The sequence below is a fragment of the Trachurus trachurus genome, assembly GCF_905171665.1.
Source record: "Trachurus trachurus genome assembly, chromosome: 17".
NCBI classification, from domain to species: Eukaryota; Metazoa; Chordata; class Actinopteri; order Carangiformes; family Carangidae; genus Trachurus; species Trachurus trachurus.
In genome coordinates this window covers 18,608,158-18,635,636 of record NC_139900.1, presented here as the reverse complement: position 1 = coordinate 18,635,636, position 27,479 = coordinate 18,608,158, and the positions used below count along the sequence as shown (strand labels likewise).

The 27,479-nt window shown below is 43.7% G+C and overlaps 1 protein-coding gene across 1 annotated transcript in view; it reads left to right on the top strand.

Annotated features, from left to right (window-relative positions):
• LOC311000574 (uncharacterized protein) overlaps positions 1-27,479 on the top strand; it is a gene marked incomplete at both ends in the record, with an annotated part of 126,239 nt that overhangs the window by 48,604 nt on the left and 50,156 nt on the right. The window contains 4 exons of the mRNA XM_083991312.1: positions 11,824-12,014; positions 21,635-21,827; positions 22,225-22,423; positions 23,913-24,006. Coding sequence (XP_083847438.1) covers positions 11,824-12,014; positions 21,635-21,827; positions 22,225-22,423; positions 23,913-24,006 — 677 coding nt within the window. The remainder of the gene's footprint in view (positions 1-11,823; positions 12,015-21,634; positions 21,828-22,224; positions 22,424-23,912; positions 24,007-27,479) is intronic.

The window sequence follows — 27,479 nt, the reverse complement described above, 5'->3', positions numbered from 1 at the left end:
CTCTGTTGCTCACCCTGAGGTTTCTCCGATTTTCCCTGTTAAAAGGGTTTTCCATGGAGTTTTTCCTCAGTCGATGCGAGGGTCTAAGGACAGAGGATGTTGCTACGATGCCATGTAAAGCCCTTTGAGACAAACTGTTTGTAAAAACGGGCTATACAAATAAAATTGCCTTGCCAATATTTTGTTATGATACAGTGCTATTCCCCTCTGAGTCCGGGCTGACCTGTTATCAACATCCGGGGTCTGTAGGTTGACCTACTGACCTCTGACCTGGATGATGTCATCTCCAAGTGTGGCACGTGGCTTGTTGCTACCGCTAATGCTATGGTTCGTTTCCGCGTGTTTCTGACTTGTCAGAACAAAATGAGCAGCTGGATGAAGTTCAGCTTCCACAGGCTTCCTCTCCGCAACCTGGACTCACTAAAGCTCTGGCTAGTTGCGCTAAAAATGGACCCGAATGCCAAAGTGGAATAATTATTATCCAGGTCAGAGGTTAGTAGGTCAACCCACAGACCCCGGATGTTGATAACAGCTAACCCCGGACTCAGAGGGGAATAGCACTAGCGTATCATAACGGCAGATAATAATTTGCGGCAGATAATGTGTTATTCAGAGGCTGCATTCTGCTGCCCTGTAAACTCACATTATACGGATATACGCGGCTCTCGGCTGGATCTAATTTTGGCAGAACGACTTGTAATTACACCAAAGTTATCTGGGTGACTAAATGATCGATTGTTATGCTAGAAATAAGGTTTCCAGGTAAAAAACGGCAATTCCCCTTTAAGGACGAAAAATAGCCTAAAATCTCAAAATTGATCAGTGCAGTGCAGTGTTTTTGCCTGTAGTGTCTCGCCTTAACAGGCGTGATTCAGCAGAGGTCGTTGCTGAGACCAGAGATTACTGCATGTTTCCTCCATACAAGACTGCTTGTGGGAGATCACGTTATCACCACGTGGCTGAATCCTGCTCGCTGATTGACGAATTCGGCAAATGGGGACTTTCATGCACCTCTCCTTTACAGTCTATGCACCTTCTGTTTGTTTTCTTTTCGAGAAAGTATAAATACTTGATGATGTAAAATTGCACATCGGCAAAACAACATTTACCACACTATCGTAGGCGATATACAGTATCGCGCTCGCGCACCTCTACCTGCAGCCTGTGTTCAACCTGCAGACTTAGAAGCATGTTGACCCAACATTGTGAACATAGAAGCAGAAACAAGTGGAGCTGACCTAAATCAAATTGTGCGTCCAAGCAATGAGCGGAGGCCAAGATTTCACGGTGGCTGAAGGGAAAACTGATGAAGATGAATGTTTATGACCATCATTTCTTGTGCTCTAAATAGTTTACGCTCAGCAGTTGAAGTTAAACTCAGGACACATTAGGCCGTAGTGTTAAAATCTCACTGACTGACCTTTGCAGCAAAGTACTGACAGGTTCATGAGAAGTCTGAGTGTTTGAGCTGAAGCAGGAGGATCACAGTGCTGGAGGAGGTCTTTATGAAAGGTCACCGCTGCCCACAAGTGGAAACTGTCTGAGTTTTACTCACAAGTTAGTGTCCTGACTAAGTGTTTCCTGATTCTAATAATAACAAGTGTGCCACTGTTACTGGCATTACATATGTTGTTGCTAGGGATGCACATTTTGATTTTTTTTTTTTGACCGATAACCGATGCTCTTTAAACGATTATTAACCGTTAACCGACAAGATTAAGACGCTTGCGGCGCAAAGAAAAAAATTGATCGCTCCAATTTTTTTTTTTTGGCTGTTAAATACACACGTGCGCTGTGACAGCTGATCAGTGCCACATCCACTGTGCTCCAGTGTTAATTTCGTCAGACGAGACGAAAAATATTCGTCAACAATGGTTTTTTTCATGACGAAAACGAGACGAGACGAAATCAATGCCCTTAAACACTGACTGTGACAAAATTTACACGCATTTTTTGTTGACGAAAAAAGACGAGACAAAATCGACTTAATCAAATAAAAACTTAATAAAATGTCTCTTTCTTTTTTCGTCACAGACTTTTAAATTACAATCCAAAAAGTGCCTTCACTGGATGCATGTCATGTTTTTCTCCTCCTGCGCTGCTGCCAGGGGTGTGCGTGTGTGTGTGTGTGCCTGAGTGAGGAACACACACACACCGTTGCTGTCTGTGCTAAGTGCAGTGAGTAGGCTACAAACTGGCTAGGTGGTGCGGGGGGGCGCATGGCCATTTCAGGGGGGGTGCGGGCGCTGTAAACCGAGCAACGGAAATCATGTGCGAGACGGAGCCCTCCCGTTCATATCATTGCATTTGTCAATCGCTGTGTTTTATTTCGAAAATTAACCGGATTCTCTCGCTGTTTCTTTGTGCGACTTCCGGCCTGGCTTGACAGCATCGCTGGTGGCTCGCAGCCACGGCGCTGCTGCTGTGAACCAGTGATGATCGCGGAGAGCTGCAGGTGAACGACTGGAGAGCAGCAACGTGTACTTTTTTTTTTTTTTTTTAATTAATTTTTTTCAGTGCCGTTGTTACAGATGATACACATCTATGTCCGTGTAGCTGCATTTATTGTCTGATCTTCCTTCACGGGGGCTGCTGCACATACTGTCAGTCCTCCTGTGTATTTTTTTAAACTAATTAAAAAAAAAAAACAACCGATAATATTAATCGGTCGAAGTTCTTGTTATCGATTAACGGTTAAACGGTTAATCATGTGCATCCCTAGTTGTTGCTGACAAATACTGTGAATTAGTCACAAAAGGATAAACTCTGATGAACTGGGATCCATGGTATTCACGATCCTGTTCATGTTCCTGGTGTTACCTTCACCTGAATCTCTGGGTGTCCTCAACTAACAATTTTCATAGTCGAATCTGATTGGTCAGATTTTGCCTTTAGTCGACTTACTGTTGAATCATGTTGTTTTTTTCCTCATTGATCATTTATTTCATTTACGTCTTTTCCCGCTCCAGAGAGAAGAACTAAAACACCCAAGTAAACAAATTTAATTCTGCAGTTGACATAAAATAACAGTAACAGTTATTCTCCATCCATTCTTTTCCTGATCTCACTCTTTAGGCTTGCGTGCAGGACATGAATCACTGTCTCTCTTTTGGGGACAGAGTAGTGATGACTGTATGAGTTTGTGCTTTGAATTAATGAGGGCGTATGGAGAATGAAAACTCCTGTCATCGCTAGCCGGTCCAAGGGTTGACTGCCACAGCACCAGGAACATGCTGCCGGATCTAGAGACTGTGTCACTGTAGTTTAATTTTGTAAATAAAACTTTTGGCCCAAATTAAATTTTCCGTCCACTGAAGGGAAACGACATGGAGTGAGAGAGAGGGACAGAAACAGAGACAGACAGGCGGGTCCTTCCCGGACCAGGACCTTCTCTCTCCCTCTGACCCGGCTGGAACACCTCGTGGACATATAAGCACTGATTATGTTTGTATCAAAATAGGCTACACAGCATGAATTATTAGAAAACAAAGAAGTTCTATGGAAAAGAAGTGAGGTACAAATGGACAGAGACAAAGCGGCTGTGAACGGACCCAAACTAACAGCATATTTTCTCTGCCTATAAGAAGTCCCATGTCAAAATGATACACCAGTTTACGTGTACACTGTATACAAGTTATTTGGTGCTTCAACTATCCATCCATCCATCCATCCATCCATTGTCCACTGCATTATCCGGAGTCCGGTTGCGGGGGCGCCTAGAAATTCTGTCCATAAAAATAATGAACAGATCCGGTGACAAAGGGCAGCCCTGCCGGACATGGTCGAAAGCCTTCTCCAAGTCCACAAAACACATGTGGACTGGTTGGGCAAACTCCCATGCGCCCTCGAACACCCTGCGGAGGGTGTAGAGCTGGTCCAGTGTTCCACGGCCAGGACGAAAACCGCATTGTTCCTCTTGAATCCGGGGTTCAGCCGAATTCTGCTCTCCAGCACCCTGGAATAGACTTTCCCCGGGAGGCTGAGGAGTGTGATCCCCAGCAGACCCTCACAATACACTTGGGTCTTCCAGGTCTGACCAGCTTCCTCCCCTGCCAGCGGATCCAACTCACCACCTGATGGTGATCAGTTGATAGCTCAGCCCCTCTCTTCACCCGAGTGTCCAAGACATACGGCCGGAGGTCAGATGACACGACTACAAAGTCGATCATTGACCTCCGGCCTAGGGTGTCCTGGTGCCACGTGCACTGATGGACACCCTTATGCTCGAACATGATGTTCGTTATGGACAAACTGTGGCTAGCACAGAAGTCCAATAACAAAGCACCACTCGGGTTCAGATCGGGGAGGCCGTTCCTCCCAATCACACCTCTCCAGGTAACACTGTCGCTGCCCACGTGAGCGTTGAAGTACCCCAGCAGAACGATGGAGTCCCCGGTTGGAGCACTTTCCAGCACCCCTCCCAGGCCTACAGGGCCCGTAGGCCGAAACGACAGTGAGAGACCTATCCCCAACCCGGAGGCGCAGGGAAACGACCCTCTCGTTAAGTGGGGAGAACTCCAACACATGGCGGCTGAGCTGGGGAGCTATGAGCAAGCCCACACCAGCTCGCCGCCTCTCACCATGGGCAACTCCAGAGTGGAAGAGAGTCCAACCTCTCTCAAGGAGTTGGGTTCCAGAGCCCAGGCTGTGCGTGGAGGTGAGCCCGACTATCTCTAGCCGATACCTCTCAACCTCCCAGTGAGGTGACATTCCATGTCCCTAAAGCCAGAGTCGTTGTCTGGGGATTGGGTCGCTGGGGCCCCCGCCCACGGCTGCCACCCAAAACACACGGCACCAGCCCCTTCTGAACCCTCCCGTGGGTGGTGAGCCTACGGACAGGCGGGCCCACGTCGCTCGTTCGGGCTGCGCCCGGCCGGGTCCCGTGGGCCAAGACCCGGCCACCAGGCGCTCGCCTGCGAGCCCCGACCCCAGGCCTGGCTCCAGGGTGGGGTCCCGGTAATGCCAGTCCGGGCGACGTACACTTCCTTGATTGTTTCAACTAGTCGGGAAAAAAAGCAGTTTATCTGGAACTAACCAACTCCAGAAAAGTTAGTTTGGGTTTACTGCAGATATTATACTTAGGGTCCATTTGTACGTCATACAACTAGGGCTGTCCCGATTAATCGACCTAATCGATTATGTCAATGACGTAAATACGTCGACATGTGCAACATACCGTCGAGTTGTTTCCGATTACGTCGATGACGTAAATACGTCGACAGGCACAACACACCGTCGGGTTGTGAACCATAGACTGTAACAAGTGCAGCAGAAAAACACATGCAAGCAGCACCACGGCGATAAACGAGCACCTGAAGCTGCAATATCGTTCCGTTCATTCACCTCCACATAGCGCTCTTTCGCCGTTATTGACGCTCTCTCTCTCTCTCTCTCTCTCTCTCTCTCTCTCTCTCTCACACACACACACACAGAGAGAGCGAAGGGCGCATGCAGCAGTGCGCCGGTAAAAGCGAAACTCATACGGACCCCCCGCGCCCCCCTCCCTCATCGGACGATCAGACCACCCACCGCAGTCTCCTCGCAAACCTGGGGACAGTGTTGTTTTCGTTAACGATGACGATGACGAAATATTTTCGTTGACGCCCCTTTTTTTCATGACGATAACGAGACGGTGACGAGACGAACATGGCTCTCTGATGACGAAAACATGACGAGACGTGTGTGAGTTTTCGTTGACGAGACGAGAACGGACGTAAATGTTAGTGGTCGGGCTGTGATCGCCTCTACATTCCATATTATGGATTGTCATTACTAGCTGCACACGATTTAGCAACGGCTCCGTCAACAACAGAACAACGCTGCTGAGACGAGCCGCGGTGCGCCGCCGCCCGGTGCTTGTGATTAGAGCGGCAGAGAGCAGCAGGCAGTGATCCGCTGCTCTGGTGACCTCGGTCAGTGCGGTGCAGCGGCGCTGACGGGTGGTCAGACGTTCAAATGCATGACATTTCTGCTTATTGTGCGTGTAATCTGTCCATTAAAATCAACAAGTGTCTGCAACACTGCTGCATCCTTGTGTGGTCACGTCCACCACCTGGCATGCAGCGCACATTCTGCTCAACACACCTGCCGTCACTCCATCAGAAAAAAAACTGAATGCACTACTGTTACCACTTTATCTGTGTGTAGGCTAATGGATAATCCTTAGACCATAAAGTATTTGGCATTGGGTGGAAACATTATGTGTAAAACCATTCCTTTATTGAATTAATTTGTTGAAAGACTTTTTTTTTTTTTTTTTTTTTTACTGAAACTGACTAAAACTTGACGAAAACCTTGTTGAGTTTTCGTCGACTAAAACTAGACTAAAACTATCACATATAGGAATGACTAAAATTGACTAAAACTAATAAGTATTTTCGTCAAAAAGACTAAGACTAAATCTAAAATGCCTGCCAAAAACAACACTGCCTGGGGAAACACTGGTTCCGCTGCTTTATGTATCCATAGATGTAAACACGTCCTCGTGTTGTCTTTTTTTTTTTTTTTTTATGTACTCCGCTGCTGCTCTCTGTGCACCCGGACGCAGCACAGCATGCAGATCATACAGTAAGTGAGGGTGATGTCCTGCACCCCCGGATTAAAAAAAATCCTAGAGGAAACACTGGTCTGCTCCATGACTATACTAAATAAATGTGTCTATTCAAAATCATTGTGCTAATATTTCAGTGTGCACTCTGCTTTATCTGTCTATTTTCCAGGTTAAAGCAAACTGATGTGGCACAGTTTTTCCCCTCCAAAAAAAAGATTATGAAGAGGAAAGCACACCAGAAAGAGTATCTGAAGAATTTAAATAAGAGAAGTGTTCAGAAGTGGGTTTTTTTTGTAAATGACTAATCGTCAACCAAAAAAGAATCGTTAGATTAGTCAAAAAATTAATCGTTAGACTAATCGAAAAAATAGTCGATAGATTAATCGGGAGAAAAATAATCGTTTGGGACAGCCCTACATACAACCCCTCTTCAAAAAACTGAACTATCATAACTAGTAGACCCATAACTTCACTAACAGAAGCTCTATCAGAGGCTTGCTCTGAGTTGCTGCTGCTGCTGGAAACCAGGCTGATGTTTGGGGTGGAGCTACTACTACTAGCTACTACTAATACTACTAATACTACTGATAATAATATGATAATTATTCTTTCCAGTTTGAGTGACACGGTACAAATATCTGATCCTTTATGAATCTAAAATATGAGTTCAGTCAACCAGTTTTAATTTCAGATTAGTTGTACATCAGATCCATATGTTTCATATCACAAACTCACTGTGAGTCTGAGTGGTGTCTGCGCTATAGTGCTTAAATAGTTAATGATGCTGAACTGAGTGCAGCTGAAGCCTCGTTAAGACCAGAGTTTTGTGAGAGAGTTTAACAGCCATGTTTCCTGCCTGACTCTGGGCTGCACTCACTGGATTAAGTTTATACCCTGCCAGTTTATGTGGTAGGCTGAGAGTCACAGCTGAGAAGAGGTTGTGGGAATGTTTAATGCTGAACAGATGAGGTTCAAATTAGACGCAATCCAAGCAACTTAATGTAAATATATGTCTGAGTATAGGAAATACGGTTAATGCTCATGTTATACTGTATCAGTTCATGTTGTACCAGTATGATGCAGACATTTAGTGAATAAGAGGATACAGAACATTTCATCTGCATTAATCCTGTTGTGATCCAACTTGTAAAATATAAATCAAAATCAGGTGGAGGCTTGCAGGTGGTTTTGAAAGCACAGACAGAAACCTCATTTTTGTGAAGGATAGTTCACTTTATCCACGCAGTTGTGGGCACCCACTGTATATAGTATATATGCTGACATGAATCTTCTCAATTTAAAGGGATACTTCACCCAAAATCAATAATTTGGGGGGGGGGGGCTGGCAACAGATTTATAATGGAGGGGCTTCAGGACACTTGGGTCAGTACGGACAAGCAGTATGGAGGTAAAAGGTAGTTTTTGGACAGTATGGAGCTCTATCTACCGCCATTATATGAAAATCCATTGCCAGCCGGACCCCCCCTGGAACTCCAAAAGTTTTTGATGACTCAGAAAGTTCTCCAAACCCTTCCTTGGCATGACGGTGAGAAAATTGGTGAATTATTGATTTTGGGTGAAGTATCCCTTTAAAGCTGACTCTTGCTTCGTAGATATTGTATTCATAATTTTATTTCAAATGGACTATAGTTGAGCACAGAGCCTGAACAACTGATTATACCTATACAGTAAATACTGTATGCATGCATGTATGTATACATACTGTATGTGTATGTACGTATAGAAACAGTTTATACTGATGAAAAAAGCCTTGAACAAAATCTTTTCACAGATGCTGTTTAAATAAGTCTCTTGTATTCAGGTAGTCCACTAACAGTGTGGTCTGGGTTTTTTCATACATGTGAATAAGAGTTGTGGCCTCATACTGCAGCTATCATTTACTTAGGTCTGTTCTAATTTAGTGGTAACCAAAACAAAAAATTATAAAATAGTTCATAAGACAAAGATTGGACCCTTTATGTTGTTGCCATGGGACCACATCTTGTCTGACAGTTGCTGACTCGAGTCGACTGGTGATCTCTTAAACTGACAAGAGTCTTGTTCCCTCAGGTTATGTTTGATTGTAATTAAAATAAAACGTACTCTGTGAACAAATGATTTGGCCTCTGCATTGTTACAGAGTCGGATATGGACAACCAACACTAAGGCTGAGCGTTTCAGTCAGGAGTCAGACACATGCATAGGGTTGGTCCCATCCAAAAGTGAATTATGCACAATCATTGTGCATATATACCTGCATGTGATGTGGATTCAAATTCTCTTCTCATGATGAATTAGTTTTAAATCTTGTAATTCTCTAAAAATGTTACACTTTTAGACGGCAGCAATGTCACTGACATGACAAATGACTTCACATTTGTATTCTGTCAATAAAACCAAAGCCTCCAGTTAAGTTAAAGTGTAATTTTCCATCCAACCAGTCAAAGTGTCCCCATTCCAGACTGCAGAGCTCCAGGACAGCTCCAAATGTCAGGACGATGAAGATGTGTGTGAGAAGAGCCATGTATGTTTGTACACTGCAAAAAAAAAAATCTACTGACAGTTTCATAACTAAAACATGTTTTCATACTGACAGTCAGACCTCCTCCTGACAGTGTTCATTCTGCTGCTGAATAAAGATTAGATCTAATCTACAGGCTGCAAATCACAATGAAGCAGTCATGGAGATAGAGAAAAGGCCTTTCCATGAACTCACATCAAAAGTCAGAATTGGGAGAGGTGTGGATAGATGAGTCACCTCTGCTGTGAAATTAGGGTGTCATTTTTTACAGTGCACGTGTGCATGCGAGTGTATGTTAGAGCCTGCAGTCATGTAAATGCCACACAGCTCTGCAAGGCTTCAGTCAGAGCAGAGCACAGGCTGTCGTTCAGGCTGATCACTGGCATTTAGACCGTGCTAATGATCATGTCCAAATACAGATTCAGGATGTACGGTGCCGTCAGCTATTTCTCTTGGTTTGTGAAACAGCAGTGATGGTTCTTCTACAGAGCAGTACTCCACTGACATCTGGACTTTACAGGAGAGCCCAAATGAAGTGTGATCCAAGCATCCAGTAGAGCAATGAGTGCTGTCCCAGTCTTCTTCATAGTTGGACCTAACATACTATAATAGCCCCGAGGAGTGCTGTTTGAATCAATAGCCAGGTTTACATGCAGACCTTTTTCTGATTCAGATCATTCTGAATGAAGTTTTCATGTCATCAGTTTACATTTGATGTGATCCAACCCGACCGGATGCGCTGGTTCGGGCCAAAATTATATTTATATAAATTATGTTTGACTCGAGTCATTTATTATTATTTTTTTTTTAATGTTCAGGCCTGTTGAGAACTCTAGCGTTGATTAATCAAAACATCAGGCATTAATTTAAGGCCTGGTGATACCCACCGAAAGAACCCTAAACAGACAAGACATGTGGGATGGCATATTGGCCCAGTTGTATTTGGTCAGCACAGCAAGCAGTCTGCAATTTATATTTGCGTTCAAATTTTTGTTAACCCAGTACTGTATATTCAAGATCACAAGGATGACTTCATAAAGTGCATTTATTGCATAAAAATAACTGAAACATCTAGCCTATCTTTACACTGCATTGACATTTCATCCACACAGTGGTTCACTGCTGCATATAATCTTTCCTGGCTTTGAGAACAGAGTCCCTACATTGACTTAAAGGTGTTAGCTACAAGTTTAATTCCTCCTCCTCCAGCCAGTAGGTGTCGCACTCACACAGGTACGCCTATAGGGAGGGGCTAGTAGCTAACGCTAAGCTAACACTAACTGTATTTAACGAGCAGCAGCTCCGGTGTTGACAGTGGACTGGAAACACATCTGAATCATTTCACACTAACCTCACCTGCAGACAAACCCGACAAACCTGCAGCATCACACCTGCACCGGAAACATTAGCTACAGTAGGCCGGCTGACCTTTAGTTAGCATTAGCATTAGCACGATGCAATTTTCTCCACAGAGCTATCACGATCTGGTTCCGCTGAGCTCCGCCTCATGTGACATCAATGTACTAACCTTGATGGCGCAGAGATCTTTTCACGTCAACGTAACCAGATGTAAATATTTATATATTTTGGACCGTCAAAATTTATAAAACAATTATTTATATAGGCTACTATTAAAAAAATCTGTAAAATTAATACTTTTATTCTGCACCCCTCTAGATGTACTGTGGATGTATTATTTTTGAAAAATTAATCGTTTTGATGAAAAAGTTATAACCTTTAACACCTCCAGTTCATGTTCATTTTGAGACATACCGTAAAACTTCAAATAAGGGCCGAGTCCCAAATTGCCGCCGGTCCCAATTAACCGCCGGGTGTAGCAAAATATTTTTTATATTAAACGCCCATCCCAAATAAACGCCGGGTCAAACATTGTTTTTCTGGTTGTCAAAAAATATTCTATGCAAATATAGCGGGTGTCTCGTGACGTTAAAGACGGCCGAGGACCGACGAGACGTCAGCTGGTTGCTCCTGCCCGGTCTGTCCACTCCTCTCATCCGCACTTCAGCACCTGTCCTGGGCTGCACAGTGTCGGCTCGGCTCGGCTCGCTCCTCGTTTTAAATAATAATAATTAAAAAAAAGGACGGTGGTGCGAGCCAACACAGGTGCTGAAGTGAGGGAGAGGAGTGGAGAGACTGGGCGTCCGCAGGGTTTTTGCAACTTGCGGCGGATCAAGAAGGGCGGAGGACCGACATGACGGGGGGTCTCGGTCTCCCGGTACCTGTGCGGGCCAGGACCGCGGAGGTCAGCGAGAGAGAGAACGAGTCCGCCCCGGCCGTATTTACAGTAATGCCTTGAGAAACGCACGTATCATTCCACCGCCGCCTGCCGCCACGGAGTGAAGCCTCTTTCCCCAGAAGGAGGTCCAGGTTGAACACTATTAATAAACGCAGGTCCCAAATAAACGCAGGTCCCTAATAAACGCCGGTTGATTTGAGCGATTTAAGCAAATAAACGCCCGGGCCCTTATTTGGTGTTTTACGGTAGTGAGACTCCTTCAATGTAAGTGGCAGAAATTTCATCCTGTCCTATATTAATAATCTCTCTACCTCCTTCTTCTCCCTATTGTCCCACCTTCTTCCCTCTCTCTCATCCACCCAGACCCAGGGAACCTGTCCAGAGTCTCCTCCTCTTCCTCTGCTGTGGACAGTAGCACCAAGCATCTGCTGCAGAAGAAACAGAACACCAACAGCAGTTTGCTGCACAACCCACACATCTCTTCCTATGGTCCAGCTCCACGCTCCCCCAGCAGTTTACCTCGAGGCTACACCATCGCCGGCGGTGCTTGCAGCAGGGACAGCCAGCTGGACGGCCAGCACACGGAGGTGGAGAGGAAGAAGGAGGTGTTCCTGGACCACCTGAGGCAGAAGTACCCCCACCATGCTGCCATCATCATGGGACACCACGACCACATGATGGAGCAGGTGAGATCTGAGGCTGTGCTTTGTTTCATTAGCTGCCAGCACTGAACAAGAACAAAACTGGCAACTTTACAGATCATGCCAATACTACACTCTCATCATTATGCTGAAGTGCAATTAAGTGTAATTAGAGCTGAATTCCACAGGATGACAGCGGTAGCTTCCTCTTCCTCAGTCTGCTGGTAGTTTCCCTTTCTGGAACTGCAGTGCTGAGTCACTGTGAGTCTTAGCATGGTGAAACTATTTAAGTTCAACAAAGCTCTCGTCTCTGTGCCCTGACCCACCTGGACTATTATGTAAGAGTGATCACTGATATCAGATCACTGATATCAGATCAGTACCAGTCTCTACAATGAAGCAGATAGATAGATAGATGGATGGATGGATGGACAACTTCATTGATCCCACCTAGGCTTGGGCGATAGGTAAAAAATTTCCAATCGGCCACCGTACCCCTTTAAATCGGCGATTGACGATATATTCGGCAGTTATGACACGTGTGCGGAGCGCAGGTGTGTGTGTATAAAGCGGATCAATCACAACCAGAGCACCGACACGTCAGAGAGAAGCGAGGTGAGCGCAACGCACACCTTATTCTCCTGTGAGGAAGAAAAAAAAAAAAGAAGCCTCTGGTCCGACCTGACCCGAGTTATTAAATGTTTACGTTTATTTAGAAGTTTAATTGGTGCTGATTAAACTTGTAAATGAATGCTGCTCTGGATCCAAACAACAGAACCATTTTATTATAATAGACTATATATTTTCCATCTTTGCTGAGCATAAGGTTTGTTCTAAATTAAATAAAAGCCTGTCCCATACACGCGTGTCCGCTCGGCGCACACACACACACCCTCAAAAAAAAAAAAAAAAAACTATTGGCAGAAGTCTGGGCCGTGAGAACCGGCAGCCTACCTTTCGTATGGATAATTAGCGTGATGATCTAACGGATTTGATCTGTCCCGGAAAATCTGTTGTTGTGATAGACACATGTGTTTTCATAACGCAACTCTGTCCGGAGCTTCGCTACTTTTATTTCCGTATCCTTCGTAACAGTAACAGTAACCCCCGGTACACGGATTTCAAAATAAGGGCACACTGAATATCATAAAACATAACGCTCTTCTAAAAATAATTCAGACTCGTCGGAAATCAGTGTGAACAACATGGAACAACATACATATTAGGCCTACATAACTATAGCTGCCAGATCCAATGTACGCACGCTTTGAATTGTGCTCCATGTAAATTAGAGTTGAATTATGTGGAGGCAGACCATTAATTTGGCGAAATAAAATGCAAAAAAATCGCCCAGACAATCGCCAAAAATTAAATCAACCGTGACGGACTCAGCCGGTGGTCGATTGGCGATACATTCGTCCTATCGCCCAAGCCTAATCCCACCCCTGAAGGGCCATCTCCCGGAACTTTTTTGGAGGGGTTGATATTTTGCTTTCTAATAATTTCTTCTTTCAAACTAGTGGCAATAAAACGTCAATAACACACAATTAGTTGTTTATTTTACTTTATTTTGCATCTGTAAATTCCTCATAAATTTGCCAAAAGTTACACTGTATGTGTGTAGTTCATTTCATATGAATAACTTCAGTTATGAGTCATGTGTTTAGGTTGTCTATTGGATGGCTAATGGTTTGATTAGGTGTTGTGTTTGTAAAAAAGCAGTTTCAAATAAAAATGAAAAAATATTAGGCTACAATACAGAACTTTCAGGCCGTTTTCTCAAAAATTAGTTTTTCTTACACACCAAGATATGAAATACCCTTTTCTTGAGTACCTACACTCACCAAACTTTCCGCATTTCTTCCTCTATATATCCTGCTTCTTTTTTTCTTTTCTTTTAAAAAAAAATATTTTTGGGGCTTTTTATTGCCTTTAATACACAGTGGAGAGAGAGACAGGAAATGGGGAGGCAGAGAGGGGGAATGACATGCAGGAAAGGGCTGCCCGATGCGGGATTCGAACCGGGGCCCGCCTGCAGTGAGGCCTGTAGCCTCAATATGGGGTGACAGCTATACCAAGTGAGCTAAGCACCGCCCCATCCTGCTTCTTTTTACAGAAGGGTTTGTTGATATATCATTCATAGCCAGGTTTAAAGTACATGTCATACCAAAAACATGGCGAAATTGATCTTTTATGACAAAAAGTTTCTTGTGGAATGTATCACCAAAATGAAACCAAGCTTTTGAATCTGGCATCATCCAATGTTGGTGATTCTATTCTTGGTGATATATGCAAATTATCATTTGCATATATAAATTCAGAAAACTTGCAATACAATTTTTCTTAAAGGGCTTTCATTAAAGGCCTGAAAGCCCCCCCGGAACAGTTTCTCCTCTGCTGATCAGTCTGTCGCGTCCACAACACCTTACGCATTTTTTCACCTTACACACAAGGTGAAAAAACAGTCTCATGTACATACTTGTCCACACATACTGTAATTACAGCACATCAAATCTGCCCTGCCACAGTAAAAATACATAATAATGTCATGTAATGTACTGTAATGCTTGGTGGTGGTGGGTTGACTCACAGTAATGACACGTGTGGTGTCAAGGGGTTGTCAGCTCCTACTGCTCTGCTCGTCAGACTGGTAAATCCAGCATTATTGACTGAGGTGGAGTCTTGTTGCAACAGCGACAGACTGAGACAGAGGCATGTGGATTTGACCTGCACCTGATCCTGACACAGAAACATGCTGCACAAACACACGTACAATCAAATCTGACAGACCGCGAGAACACACCACTCTGAGCCCGGGCCGAAGTCAACCTCTGCATGGGACTTCATCTCAGCCGGCAGCTCAAAGTTGACAGGTCCAGCTGAAAGCCTCCTCCTCCTGCAGGTAAGAGCTTGAACCTGGTTCAGTGTAACTTTAACCAACGCCGACCAAAAGTCTTTCTTCAGTCGTGTAGACAGCGGTTCAGGTACTAACACTCCAAGCAGGCAGTGAAGGAGCCCACGCCTTAATGTGAGTGCACAGCTGCTCTGTCAACACCTCATTATATGGGTTGTGTTCGGTGTCACGGCGCGCTGCTGAGCGCCGCCAGACTCTGTTCAACACCTGCCTGTTTTCTGCTGCTCCTGTTTGTGACAATGATCCACAGTTCAACTAGAAAAGACAAACAAAGTCCTGCGCCCGGCGTCCCAAACCCCAAACATTGTTATTTGTTAATTACTAGGAGTAATTGTGATGATTTAATAAATTACTTGTAACTTTTTAGCCTACGAGGGAGAATGTTGGCTCTGCCTTCCACCTAGCATCTGTTGGCATATCCACCGCTCCATGGATCGCTTTCTTGCTGGCTTCATTAAAAACAAATGCACATGGCCAGGAGGAGGGTTAGCAACACAGAAGAAAGGGGACCTGACTTGCATAGCTCCCCTTTAACTTGGAATTAGTATAAAGAAGTTTCCTACATTAAAGGACAATTCCCGCCAGATTCAACTCGCGGCTGTATTTTCCTAACATTTTAGGTCTAAAAGAAGAAGATTTTCAGTTTAATTGCTCCTGTTTTGCGGTAGTTGTGTCTGTCCCCGCATCGCCACGGCAGCGATGAATGGGAACGGATGCAAGTTCCGCTGCTTAGGCTGTTTACATCCCTCAAAGCCGCAATTTTTTTTCCACAGACAGCGTCAGATGGCTACTCAAACATGCACCGAGAAGTTTATTTACTTCAAGCAAGCCGACTAACTAAACTAGATCTAATTCAACGCGAGACCCAAGTTAACGCGCTCGGTGCATTTACGTGCAGTCGGAAGCTCCCGTTTGTGTCATAAACACAGGAATATCAACTCTTTAACTATGCATGTGACAAATAAAGAATAAAGAAAGAATCTTGACTTACTTGAAATAAACATTTTTTTCCACAGGCAGCCGTCAGATGGCTACTCAAACATGCGCTGAGAAGTTTGTTTACTTCAAGTCCAGACTTGATATTCCTGTGTTTATGACACAAAACAGGAGCAATTAAACTGAAAATCTTCAAATTTCTTCTTTTAGACCTAAAATGTTAGGAAAATACAGCTCCGAGTTGAATTTGGTGGTCAAATCAAATATAACACATGAATACTCATTTGTATGTAGTTTATAAACACAGTTAAAAATGTTTTAATCATCATTGATAAGCACTAACTGTATTTATAAACTACATACTAATGAGTATTCATGCATTACAAATGAAGAATTCACTATGCTTTACTAATGCTGTTACCCAGTGTTACCCAGTGTAAATAAAGTGTTACCCAGCTTTCTATCAGAAGCAGCAGTGTGAGCAACAGTATCTGGTCTGTTGGATGGAGCACACGGGCCAGCCTTCTCTCCCCATGTGTATCAATGAGCCTGTGGCCGCTTCACCACTGTTCCTTCCTTGGACCGACTGTTGATAGATCCTGACCACTGCAGACCGGGACCAGCCCACAAGAGCTGCAGCTGCTGCACATGAGAGACCCAGTCGTCCTTGGAGAACTGGATCAGATCCTTAACCTGAACATTTTTCCTGCTTCTAACATCAACTTTTAGAACAACACGTTCACCTGCTGCCGGATATATCCCACCACTAACAGGAGCCATGGTGATGTGTTATTCAGTGTTTTTCACTTCACCTGTCAATGTTCAGAATGTTATACCTGATAGGTGTATTCGCCTGACCACTGCTGAATATAAGTGTAGCAAACTGATGTTGGGTTGTTTGCTGAGGTTCAAGTGTTTGGAGGAAAGCTGTGAGCTCTCAAAAATCATTAACTCCGTTTCTTTGTGACAACAAATTGAGAGTCACAGACTCCACTTTATTAGTCATAGGCCTACAGCATGCTCAGTGACATAACATGCACAGTGTTAGATGATGACCCAGTCTACAGTCACAGGTGTGACAGTGACTGAGGCTAATTGAATGAAAATTAATTACTTATTTACTGTTCCAGTTTCTCAGTGTGAGGATTTAATGCTTTTTTGTCCAACCTAAAACTGAATGTTTCTGATTCCACTGACGGTCAGTCAGCACAGAACCTCATCTGATATCAAGCTTTTCTCTGTGTCTTTTGACATTGAGCAAAACAATGAGCTGATCAAATCATCGTAAAAGTACTGGTTGTTTAGCTTTAGTTTGTTCACCCTTTAATTTACACATCATTTATGTTTAATACCAGTAGTTGTTTTTTCTCTGTCCTGGGGGTTTAAATTAAAGGAATACCCTTTCATGCCACTTACTCATCATGGTTAGTCCTACTGATCCTCTGAAAATAACGCCCCCTCTAATATCTATCTAGAATGAAAAAACACAATATGTCATTATCATTGTCAGAATCAATACATGGTATCAGATAATGCCATTTCAGAGTATTTAGATATTTGCTGAGGCCGCAAAAAGTAATCATAAGGATTTAAAAAAACAAACATGAAGTCCAGTGAACTCTCCGTAGACCTCTGTGATGAAGATCAGAACATAACATTCAAACAAGCATGTGGCGTCACTCCAGAAACTCCACCAAAGCACCAGTGGATAGATGACAGATATACTGCAGGTCTAATGATTATACTTCTGTTGAACTGTCGGTGTTAGACTACGTCTCGTTCTGCAGGTTTGACTCATTTTTAGAGGCTCCAGCTCAGGTGCACGTGACGGCACTAAAAACCATCATTAAATTCTGCTTCATTATAGTCATCTGTCAGTGTCCCCCAGGTCTGTAATTACTCCATTGTCTTTCTCAGGTAGGATCTCAAACACACAACCAACTGTGTGTGTGGATGTCTACAGATTCCTCTCTGTAGCATTCCCCTTTGTCACATAAACATACAGCAAAAGAGCCAGGTTACCTCCTGTGTGTGACGGACACATGTTTACACAGTATGGACGTAATCAGTAAGGATTGTTGGGGCTCATAAACCCATTCATTCATTCATTAGTTGTGTAACGTCTGCGTTCTTCTCCTGTAAAGAGCCTTGTTGCATCATTTCCTGTCTGTATAGAATGGACACATTCCTTTTTTTGTTGTTTTGTTTTTTGTGATTGTCGTGGGCAAAGAGCCTTGATTATGCAGCGGGTTTTCTCAAAAAATGTGACAGAATATGTGGGGTATTTTTGCAGCTTTATGAGATGAAAGTGCCAGATTTTGCTAAAATTGTGGGAACTGGCAAAAAATAGGATTTAATGAAAAGGAAAGAAAAAGATTGCCCTCACACCCTGTTCTCTCTTTTGGGCTGTCTTATGTCGCACAGGTTGCGTAATAACGTCACTTCATAACATCACTTCATAACATCACTTCATAACGTTCCCAAGGCAACTTCTATGTGAAGTAATCGTGCATCATTTTTCAACTTTCTCTGAAGATAAATGTGACTTTTTTGCAATGGAAATGCAGGGATTCTGAAATCATGCAAACCTGCATATTTCGTGCATTTTGCATGAAAATTGGATATTTATGTGGCAAAAATGCAGTGCGCCTCCAGCATAATATGCTGGCTTTGACTGATTATGCCTTGAATTGTGCGATCGCGTAACCGTGTTTATCTGTAGCTCCAATCTGAAAGGTGAAGAAGGAAACAGTGAATCTATGGATGAATGATCCTTCTTTTACCCTAGTATTCCGTCTATCCCACACTGAGCTGATTGCTGTGAAATGTAAAGATTCAGTTCACCTTTTTTATTTGACCAGGGGACAGATATCTGTCTCCAGTTTAATGCAGCTCTAGGCCTTCAGAGGGTGCAGATGCTGTGTTGGTTCTTGGCAGTGTTTTAGTGTTTAAAACGATTTAAAGTTTAATTTTTGTCACATTGTTTGGAAATTGGAATGGACACATTCCTTATTACCATGTTTGCTTAAGAAGCTGTTAACACTACTGCACTTGTACAGCTAGGAGTAGATCTTTCATGTCCCATAACATTACCAAGACGTGATGGTCAAACTGTATTACCAACATTAATTAATGAATTAAACCTAAATGGTTCCTAAGAGTTTGGTTGGTTTAAATCTCTGGCAGAATTATCCTGTTCGCTAATGTTTACTCTTGACTAGTGTTTGTTACAGTCAGTACCATATAGTAGGAATGGTAACAAAGGTCAGAGACATATGTGAATGCAACTCAACTTTGTTTAGACTGAACCATCACCATCAGTTTTCTGTCTAATAGACTTGTGGCTAATACTCATCTCATACTCATACTTATCTTCAATGATTTCAGTTATTCTGGAGACTGGAGTATCATCTTGACAATGTAACTTGCAGTCACATTTGTGGAATATGCTCATTGTTACTGTGTCGGTAGAAAACAGGCTGTCAGCATCAAGTTGTCTGTGTACAGTATGGCTGTGAAAAGCTGAGCCGCAGTGGATTTTGAAGTTAGTTCAAAGCAATTTTTTCACTGGATCAGAAGAAGATTTCTAGTTTTGCAGAGATGATGTGTACTGGCTGGTACGTCCATGGAGCCTTGTTGGTATTCGTGAGCTCCGTGGGTTCTGTCAATAGCAACACAAAATGTCAGCGCCCATGTTGTTTGAATAGTAAATACACTTCTGTCGATCTGTGCACACTTGGCAGTGTTGGTTTAAAAATGAGGTGTGGTCAGGAACAATGTTATCTTGAGGCAGAGTAAAGCCACCCTAAAAACTTGGTCTAAAGTCAGTAGCCTAATTTCACTGTTATTTTAAGGTCCTATTACTGTAAGTAAGTAATATTGTCTACACAGGTGGGCGCACAATGTGCCGAGCTACACCCAGAAACACACAAGCACTGACAAACACAAGGCCATCTGCAGAGACGTGTAACCAGCTGGGATTGGCTCCAGCCCCCCCAGCAACCATTAAGGATCAGACTTGATGGTTGACTGCCCGCTCCAAGTCACCTTCCCTGTGGAGGAAACTGATTCTGGCTCTTTGTATCCACATTTTCACTCTCTCCGCCATTTACTCCTTTCTCCATGTTTTCACCAACAGCTCAAAGTTCACATCAGTAGGAGGTTGGAGTGGATGACTGGCCTGTGCCAATTGGCTTGTGTTCAATTTCCAAATGGGAAGGTCTGTTAGCCATGCAGCTGAGCAATTTCTTTATGATTGTTCTTGGGTACTGGAAAGGAGGCTCCGACTTATCGAACCTCAGATTCAGGAGGAATAATTTGTATTCAGACCTGGACCGGACTTGGGCTCTTTACCCTTGCAGGTCACTGAGGAGGCCATGGGGGTTTGACCAGCCAGGTGACATGTGCTTTGTTGAGGTGAAGAAGGCTTAGAACTGTAGCCAGTATATCCTCTCTGGCCTGAGATCCCCCAGGAGGAGCTGGGAGAGGGATGTCTCCAGCCCCCCTGCTTAACCTGCTGCCATGGCAACCTGACCTCCAGGAAGAAAATGGATGGATGAAGGGAGTTTGGAGGCCTTGCTGACCTGTGTTACTGTACCAAGTCAATTTCAATCCAAGAGCCTTGTAGCCAGACCAGCAGGTGTTAACTCTGACTCCTGTTTCACACTTCAAACCAAACATCTGCTAAAGGTCATGATCTGAGGCACACAGTCTGAAGCTCATGGTCTGAGACTCACCATCTGAAGCTCATGGTCTGAAGCTCACCGTCTGAAGTAGAGTTCTCAACGGGCCTGAAAATTACAACCCGAACCGACCCGCGGGTTATTAAGCCCGGACCCGACGGAGCCCGTCAGACCAGCATTAATTATCTACCCGAACCCGGCCCGGCCCGGAAAAAAAAAAAAAAAGCGTTGTGCTTTCTTTGCAGCAGGAGGTGCCGCTGCCGGTGACGCAGCACTCGTCTTCTGCCTCACGTCATCTGGCCCCTCCGGTACCGCCGGAGGGTACCGGGACTTGACGTACTGCTGTAGGCTACACTTGCCCTTTGATCAGCGGCCAGCTGCAGCAAATTATTATTATATTATTCCACCAACCAGTGCACGTGTGGTTGACGCACAGCTGCAGCTGTGGATCATCAGCATTTTCCGGCAGTAATGTTTCAGTGGTTCTGCCCACAGCAGCACAGGATGCAGAGTGGGATATTTGTCTGAGACTCACACGTGAACAAACAACAATTTACACCATAAATGTGTTTTATGAGAGAGGAAAAAAGGAAGCCCGAGGTCCGACCCGAGTTACTTTTATATTTTTCCGACCCGAACCCGGCCCGAACCCGCGGGTCCGGTCGGGTTTGTCGGGCTGGCCCGGCCCGTTGAGAACTCTAGTCTGAAGCTCACGGTCTGAAGCTCATGGTCTGAAGCTCATTGTATGAATCTGGCAATCTGGAGCTCACTGTCTGAAGCTCATGGTTTGAAGCTGACTGTCTGAAGCTCACAATCTAAAGCTCTCTGTCTGAAGCTGACAGAATCACATCATCAGCATAGAGAGTGTTTAATTGATCTCTGATATCTCATGACAGTCTGGGTGTGTTTCAGTCTCAAGCACACCTGCTCATCTACAAACTGTAAAACAATCAAAGTGATGTGTTTGATGTGCACAGATGTTTCTAAAGATAACACAACAGCCTGGAGCTTTGATCCTCTGTCTTTCATTGTTAAAGAGACCACAGCACTCCAAAGAAGAGTGTTTCCACTATTGCCACCTCTCTCTCTGAATGACTAACATCTACCCTTTTCCTCTTTGTCCCTCCATCCAGGTGAGGAGTCTGCAGGCCTCTGACAGCCCCCTCTGTGCAGGTGAGCCAGGCCTGGTGGAGCAGCAGGATCCTTCAGAGACCATGTTCGATGGAGACGTGCAACCCCCCTCAGTCCCCTTTTCTAGGGGTTGTAAAGCCAGAGCAAGTCTACCTGTGGGCCGCTCGAGTGGTCAGTCCAGAGAGAGGTCACTTGGTAGGTACACAACACACACACACACACACACACACACACACACACACACACACACACACACACACACACACACACACACACACACACACACACACACACACACACACACACACACACACACACACCCCTTTACACATTTTGTGAGTAGCTACAAAAAGAAAGCAGCTACTAAAAGATTGATGAATGCAGAAATTCATGTACATTTCTGTCCACACACAGTTTACGCACAAATTCACGTTGCTCACGTTTCCTGAATGAGACCCATTTAGTTGAATAGTGGCTTCAGTCAGTCTAACAATCACACATGTCAGATGTGATGCATTCAGATTGAGGGATGTGTCAGCATTACCACACTATGCACTGTAAACACCCCCCGCCCCCTCGTGTGCTGTCTCAGGTGTGTTGTACCTGCAGTATGGGGAGGAGACTAAGCAGGTGAGGATGCCAGCTGACATCAGCAGTCAGGACGCTCTGTGGGCTCTGTTTGTCACCGCCTTCCCCCATCAGCTCACCATGAAGATGCTGCAGTCTCCCAACATGGCCATCTACATCAAAGACACCAGCCGCAACGTCTACTACGACCTGGACGACATCAGGTGAGGAGCCTTGTGAACACATGTGAACTCACACACTGCACTGGCCTACGATGTGTTTAATGAACAAGTTACCTGCTGACCCACAGCTGCCAGGTCCTGCCTTGTGATTCAAATCTGTGTTGACAGGTACAAAATCAAAACTAGGAGCTGCCCCTCTGCCTGTCGAATTGCTAAGGCACATGTAGAGATTCACACTTTGTGACACCATCATGTGACTTCACAGATACGGACGGAGTGTAAGAATAACATTCAGTCTCATTTTGTGGTGCCCTGATCATGTTTTTTGCTGCTAATGAGTGAGATGGGCAGAACCGTGCCCCCCCCCCCCCCCCCCCCCCCCCCCCCCCCCACACACACACACACACTTTTCTTTCACCTTTATTTATTCAGGGAAGGTCAATTGAGAGCAAGCTGTCTTTTCAAATGATGCCCTGATTTCAAGAACAACATAAATATACAATTGTGCTTACAATACACAATATAGAAATACAAATATACGATACAAATCAAATCATAGTCCACAACAGACTGCAGAACAGTTAATAATACGTTTTCTAAAGCTATATAGAGAAATAAGGTGATCAAGTTTCAGACAGTTCTGTAAATTATTCCAATGCTATTATGATACTAGGAATGTTTAAAATCAAAGCATCCTGTGTGTATGAGTGTGCAAGTTACAAGTTCTAAGTGAGATTAAACTGGTAAGATAAACAGGTAAAATGTCAAGTAAAGCTTTGTAAATAAAAACCATGCAACTTGCTCCCTCCTTACACTTAAGGATGGCCAGTGTTTTCAGTATTTGATTCATTTTCATACCGATCACATGATTTCGTGCTGATCATATTTTGCAGCCAATCACTCCAGGCATCTTTGCTCTCATTACAAACCTGTCCTAATGATGTCAATACAATATCTTGCTGCTATATCTGGGGCACACGCCTTTATTTTTATTTTTTATTTTTTTAAAACACGGTTCTGTCAGTCACTCTGCTCTGCTGTAAGCCGAGGAGAAAAATTTCCTTGTATCCTACAACCTTTATCCAATGAGGAGAGAGAACGGCATAAAGGGGCGGTCCTCTCTGTGTGACTGATGTTGAATACAGACCTGTACTGTATTTCCTCAGTTATAAGCCGGTATTCAATTTAGAACCGGGTCTCTAAAATCAGCTACCTGGGACAAACTGGACAAGGACAGATTAGAAAATCCTGTTTCGCCAGACAACAACAATGGGCTTGTTGTTGCATATGGTGGCTAATGTTTAAAAATTAACAGAGCAAATGGAAGGAAAACAGAACATGAGGAGGCTTAATATGAACAAATATAGCCTACTTGTTAAACAGAGGGAATTAGAAAAAGGCCTCTCTCTAATAAAAGCCTGCCTCCATTAAGGGCCGGTACGCTGGGCAGTTTAGTAAATAAAAGCTCTGGCCACTATTTGAGGAAGTACCATATACTTAACATATATGTGTGTGTTGTTTTTGCTTCTAGAAACATCACACCCCACTGCTGTCTGAAGGTTTATCACAAAGACCCAGAACAGGTGTTCAGCCGCTACACCAGATCTGGCAGCACAGAGGGGAGGGTGAGTACAAACCCTGCTTCCGTCCTCACTCTCCACCCCTCATCCTTTCAGACAGGATGTTGAGGTGGGAGCTTTATTTCTTATTTATTTCCAAAGGCCACTGAGGAAAATAGCAGCCTGGGGTCAAAGGTCCTGTTGTCCAATATGCTACAATCCAGAGTCTTCTGCTCTCAATCTCAAAGCTGTTGCAAAACAGACTAGATAACATAAAATGCCATCAAACATACAAATAAAGACAAACATCATGAACACAACAGAGTAAAAACTAGAGTCATTTGTTTAGATTAGTTTTTACAGAGGCACAGTGACTCACTTGTCTGCAGGCTGTTCCTGCTCCTTCTCCTTCCGTTGGTCAAGTTTAAATTGGCCGTATCCATGTTAAATACCATCTCTCCCTCCTGCTTCCTTTCCTCATCCCCACTCTTCATCTTTCTTTGTGCAGGAGCGCGAGCGTCCCTGTTACTGATTGGTTGGAATATTGTGACTCACTCTCAGCCACTTTGTTTATTTCTTATTTACAGAGTCAGGGACAGTACATACACAGAGCAGATACCTAGAGGACGACCGTGAGGAGATATAATATAATAACATATAAAACACACAGGTTGGGCTTAGGGCAGCGATGTCAAACATACGGCCCATGGGCCAAAAAAGGATGAATTTACCAAGTGTGAAAATCACATAGAAGCCAAGGAGGCATAACATTGTTGAAATCGCAAGTATTTTTCTCAAGAAATTCAGAAAATTGCTCATAACATGTTTTGTAAAAGGAGTAAAACAAAGGGAATATTTAGAGTTCTCCTTATTGGTTATTATGCTATTATTTCACTGGTCCGACACACTTGAGATCAAATTGTCTTCTATGTGGCCCCTGAACTAAAATGAGTTTGACACCCCTGTTTAGTTGAAGGGTTTCCTCTCACATGATCTACACAAATCTACTCATCAGCTGCTATAATGTTGCTCTGGTCTCTTAAAGTCTGAGCTGAAACCATGCAGGTAGGTGGATTTAGTCACTACGGGACATGTAGCTGTTTCCTCCTGCTTCCACCCAATGCTAAGCTAATGTCCTGAATCCAGCTCAGCACTGAACACACACACAAGACATGATGTCCTACAAACTTTTGTCTGAAAAAGGTGTGTAAGAACAGCCCCCAAATGTTCCTCACTATCCACAATGGCACTACCTCACAGAACTTGTCCCAAACATGCGATATACTATAGCAGCTTGACCTTTGTCTCCCGACTGTAACTTCTCCCTCACCTCTTCTTCCATCTTTGCTCTTCATTTATTCTTCTCCGTTTGTTGTGGCTGTTGCTTGGCACTTTCATGACGTCAGGTCACAGGTTATGCGCTAGAGCAATTACCCAACATGCATTTATGTAATTCCGAAATTAATTATAACAGAATTTATTTTCAGTCATCTTTTATGACCCGCCCCACAAATACAGTGAACATTTCTTGACCCGTCCCACCAGTAACCCAGGGGACCCAATGGTTATTGGTTGCCCCGCACATCACTAATTTAGATATAAGCCACAGGGTGGACCTTGGACAGACCATACAAGGTTAAAAGGATAGTTCAACATTTTGGCAAATTCACCTATTGCCATAATCTCTATAGTCATAGGACTAGGTTCATTACCTTTTATTATCGGCACATGTTTTTTTTTTAGATCTGCGGGGCAGAGACGCGAGCTACTCAGTGAACACAATGGAGGCGAATGGTACAGGTCCCCTGTCCCTCATCAAACTCATCAAATACACAATCCAACTGTTGTTGTTTTTGAGGCAAATGCAACCGGAACTACATTCCAGACATGGCTGCTGGGCGGAGCGATTTCAAAAGCACAAGTAGTGTCGAGTATTTACTTTGTGTGTTATAATGTTACATGATTATACATGACGTGGTGAATGTGCAGGTCACAACTTCTCCACCATAGCATGTTGGCATTGTTGGAGTGTGTATTTGATGAGTTTGATGAGGGACATGAGACCTGTACCATTCACCTCCATTGTGATTACTGAGCAGCGTCTCTCTAATTAAAGATAATGAACCTACCTCTATGACTATAGGTATTATGGCAATATGTGAATTTGCCAAAATGTTGAACTATCCCTTTAATAGTTAGCAGATGGTGTTAACACACAGTGTGTTGTATCACAGATGGGTTTCCCTCTGCACATGGCCCCATGTAAAGACAGTGGGCGGCTGCGTGTGACTGCGTAGGAGTGATAGGAGGAGACGCGGGTTCAACAAGGCCGCAGTAAACATGCTGTACCCCATAAATGATGCAGTCCCCTCTGGCTCAATCAGCAACAAATATGTCATCTTGTTTTGACCCATAATTATAACATCCCCCCGAGCTGAGCGGAATCATGCTGGAGACGTGGCAACACAGTGCAGAGATGCATCATTTCCAGTTTGAGAACCCAGTTAACATCCACTGTGTTTGCTGGGGTGTTACAGACAACATCACAGTCACAGACTCAGCAGATTCATTATACATGGACAAAATAATGTGGTAGACACAGCAAATGTTACATTGTTAAATAGAGGAAGATGAAACATATTATTATATGAGCTCTTATAAACAGACATGGATAGGATAAACAGTCTCAAAACTTTCCAGAAGCGGATTTTCAACAAAGTGTGACCTAACCCATGGTGACATAATGATGACATCATCAGGATGAATCTCTCAGACTGTGTGAAATCAGTGTAGTGCTGCTTCACCTAGCACAGTATTTATATTTAACAGGCACACTCAAGCTTAACACTTAAGTTGCTTCAAGCTTCAAGTTGACAGCAACTATGTCACCACTTCCTGCCTAAAAAAATTTCTGAATAAAAGTGCTAGTGATTTTAAATGCTCACTTAATTACAACAGTGGTTTGATGCTGCTGAAATGAATCAGAAAGAGTGATTGACATGTGACATGCTTTGTTTTTGGAAATATGGCTCATGGTGGTATCTCACAGTCTGGTCTGGTTCACAATGCATCATTTGTGAGATTTGTGCTACTGCATGGTTTTTGCAGGTACAAGCAAATCTAATGTAATGCTTTTTAATGCCATTTCAAACATTTTTAATGCCTGCAAATACTATACATGCATGTGTATACTACACATACACATTTCCAATTACTTGGTTCTGCATGTTTATCACACCAATAGGGGGTGCACCGATTGCAATTTTCTGGCTGATCACCGATCACCGATTTTTAAAAAGCCTGACCTAACAAATCCAACTTTTGCCGATACCTATTTTTTTTTAAAGTCAACAGTACCATCACCTAAAAATATTCATTTAGAAAATGCTCTATTTCTTCACCCACGTTTAACTTTACTGTAGATTAATTGTATCATTCCCCTATTTTCTGCTCTTTGGGATGTAACAATATCAAAATCTCACAATATTACAATACCTCAATAACAAGACCATTATATTTATTGCAGTACTGATGATAAT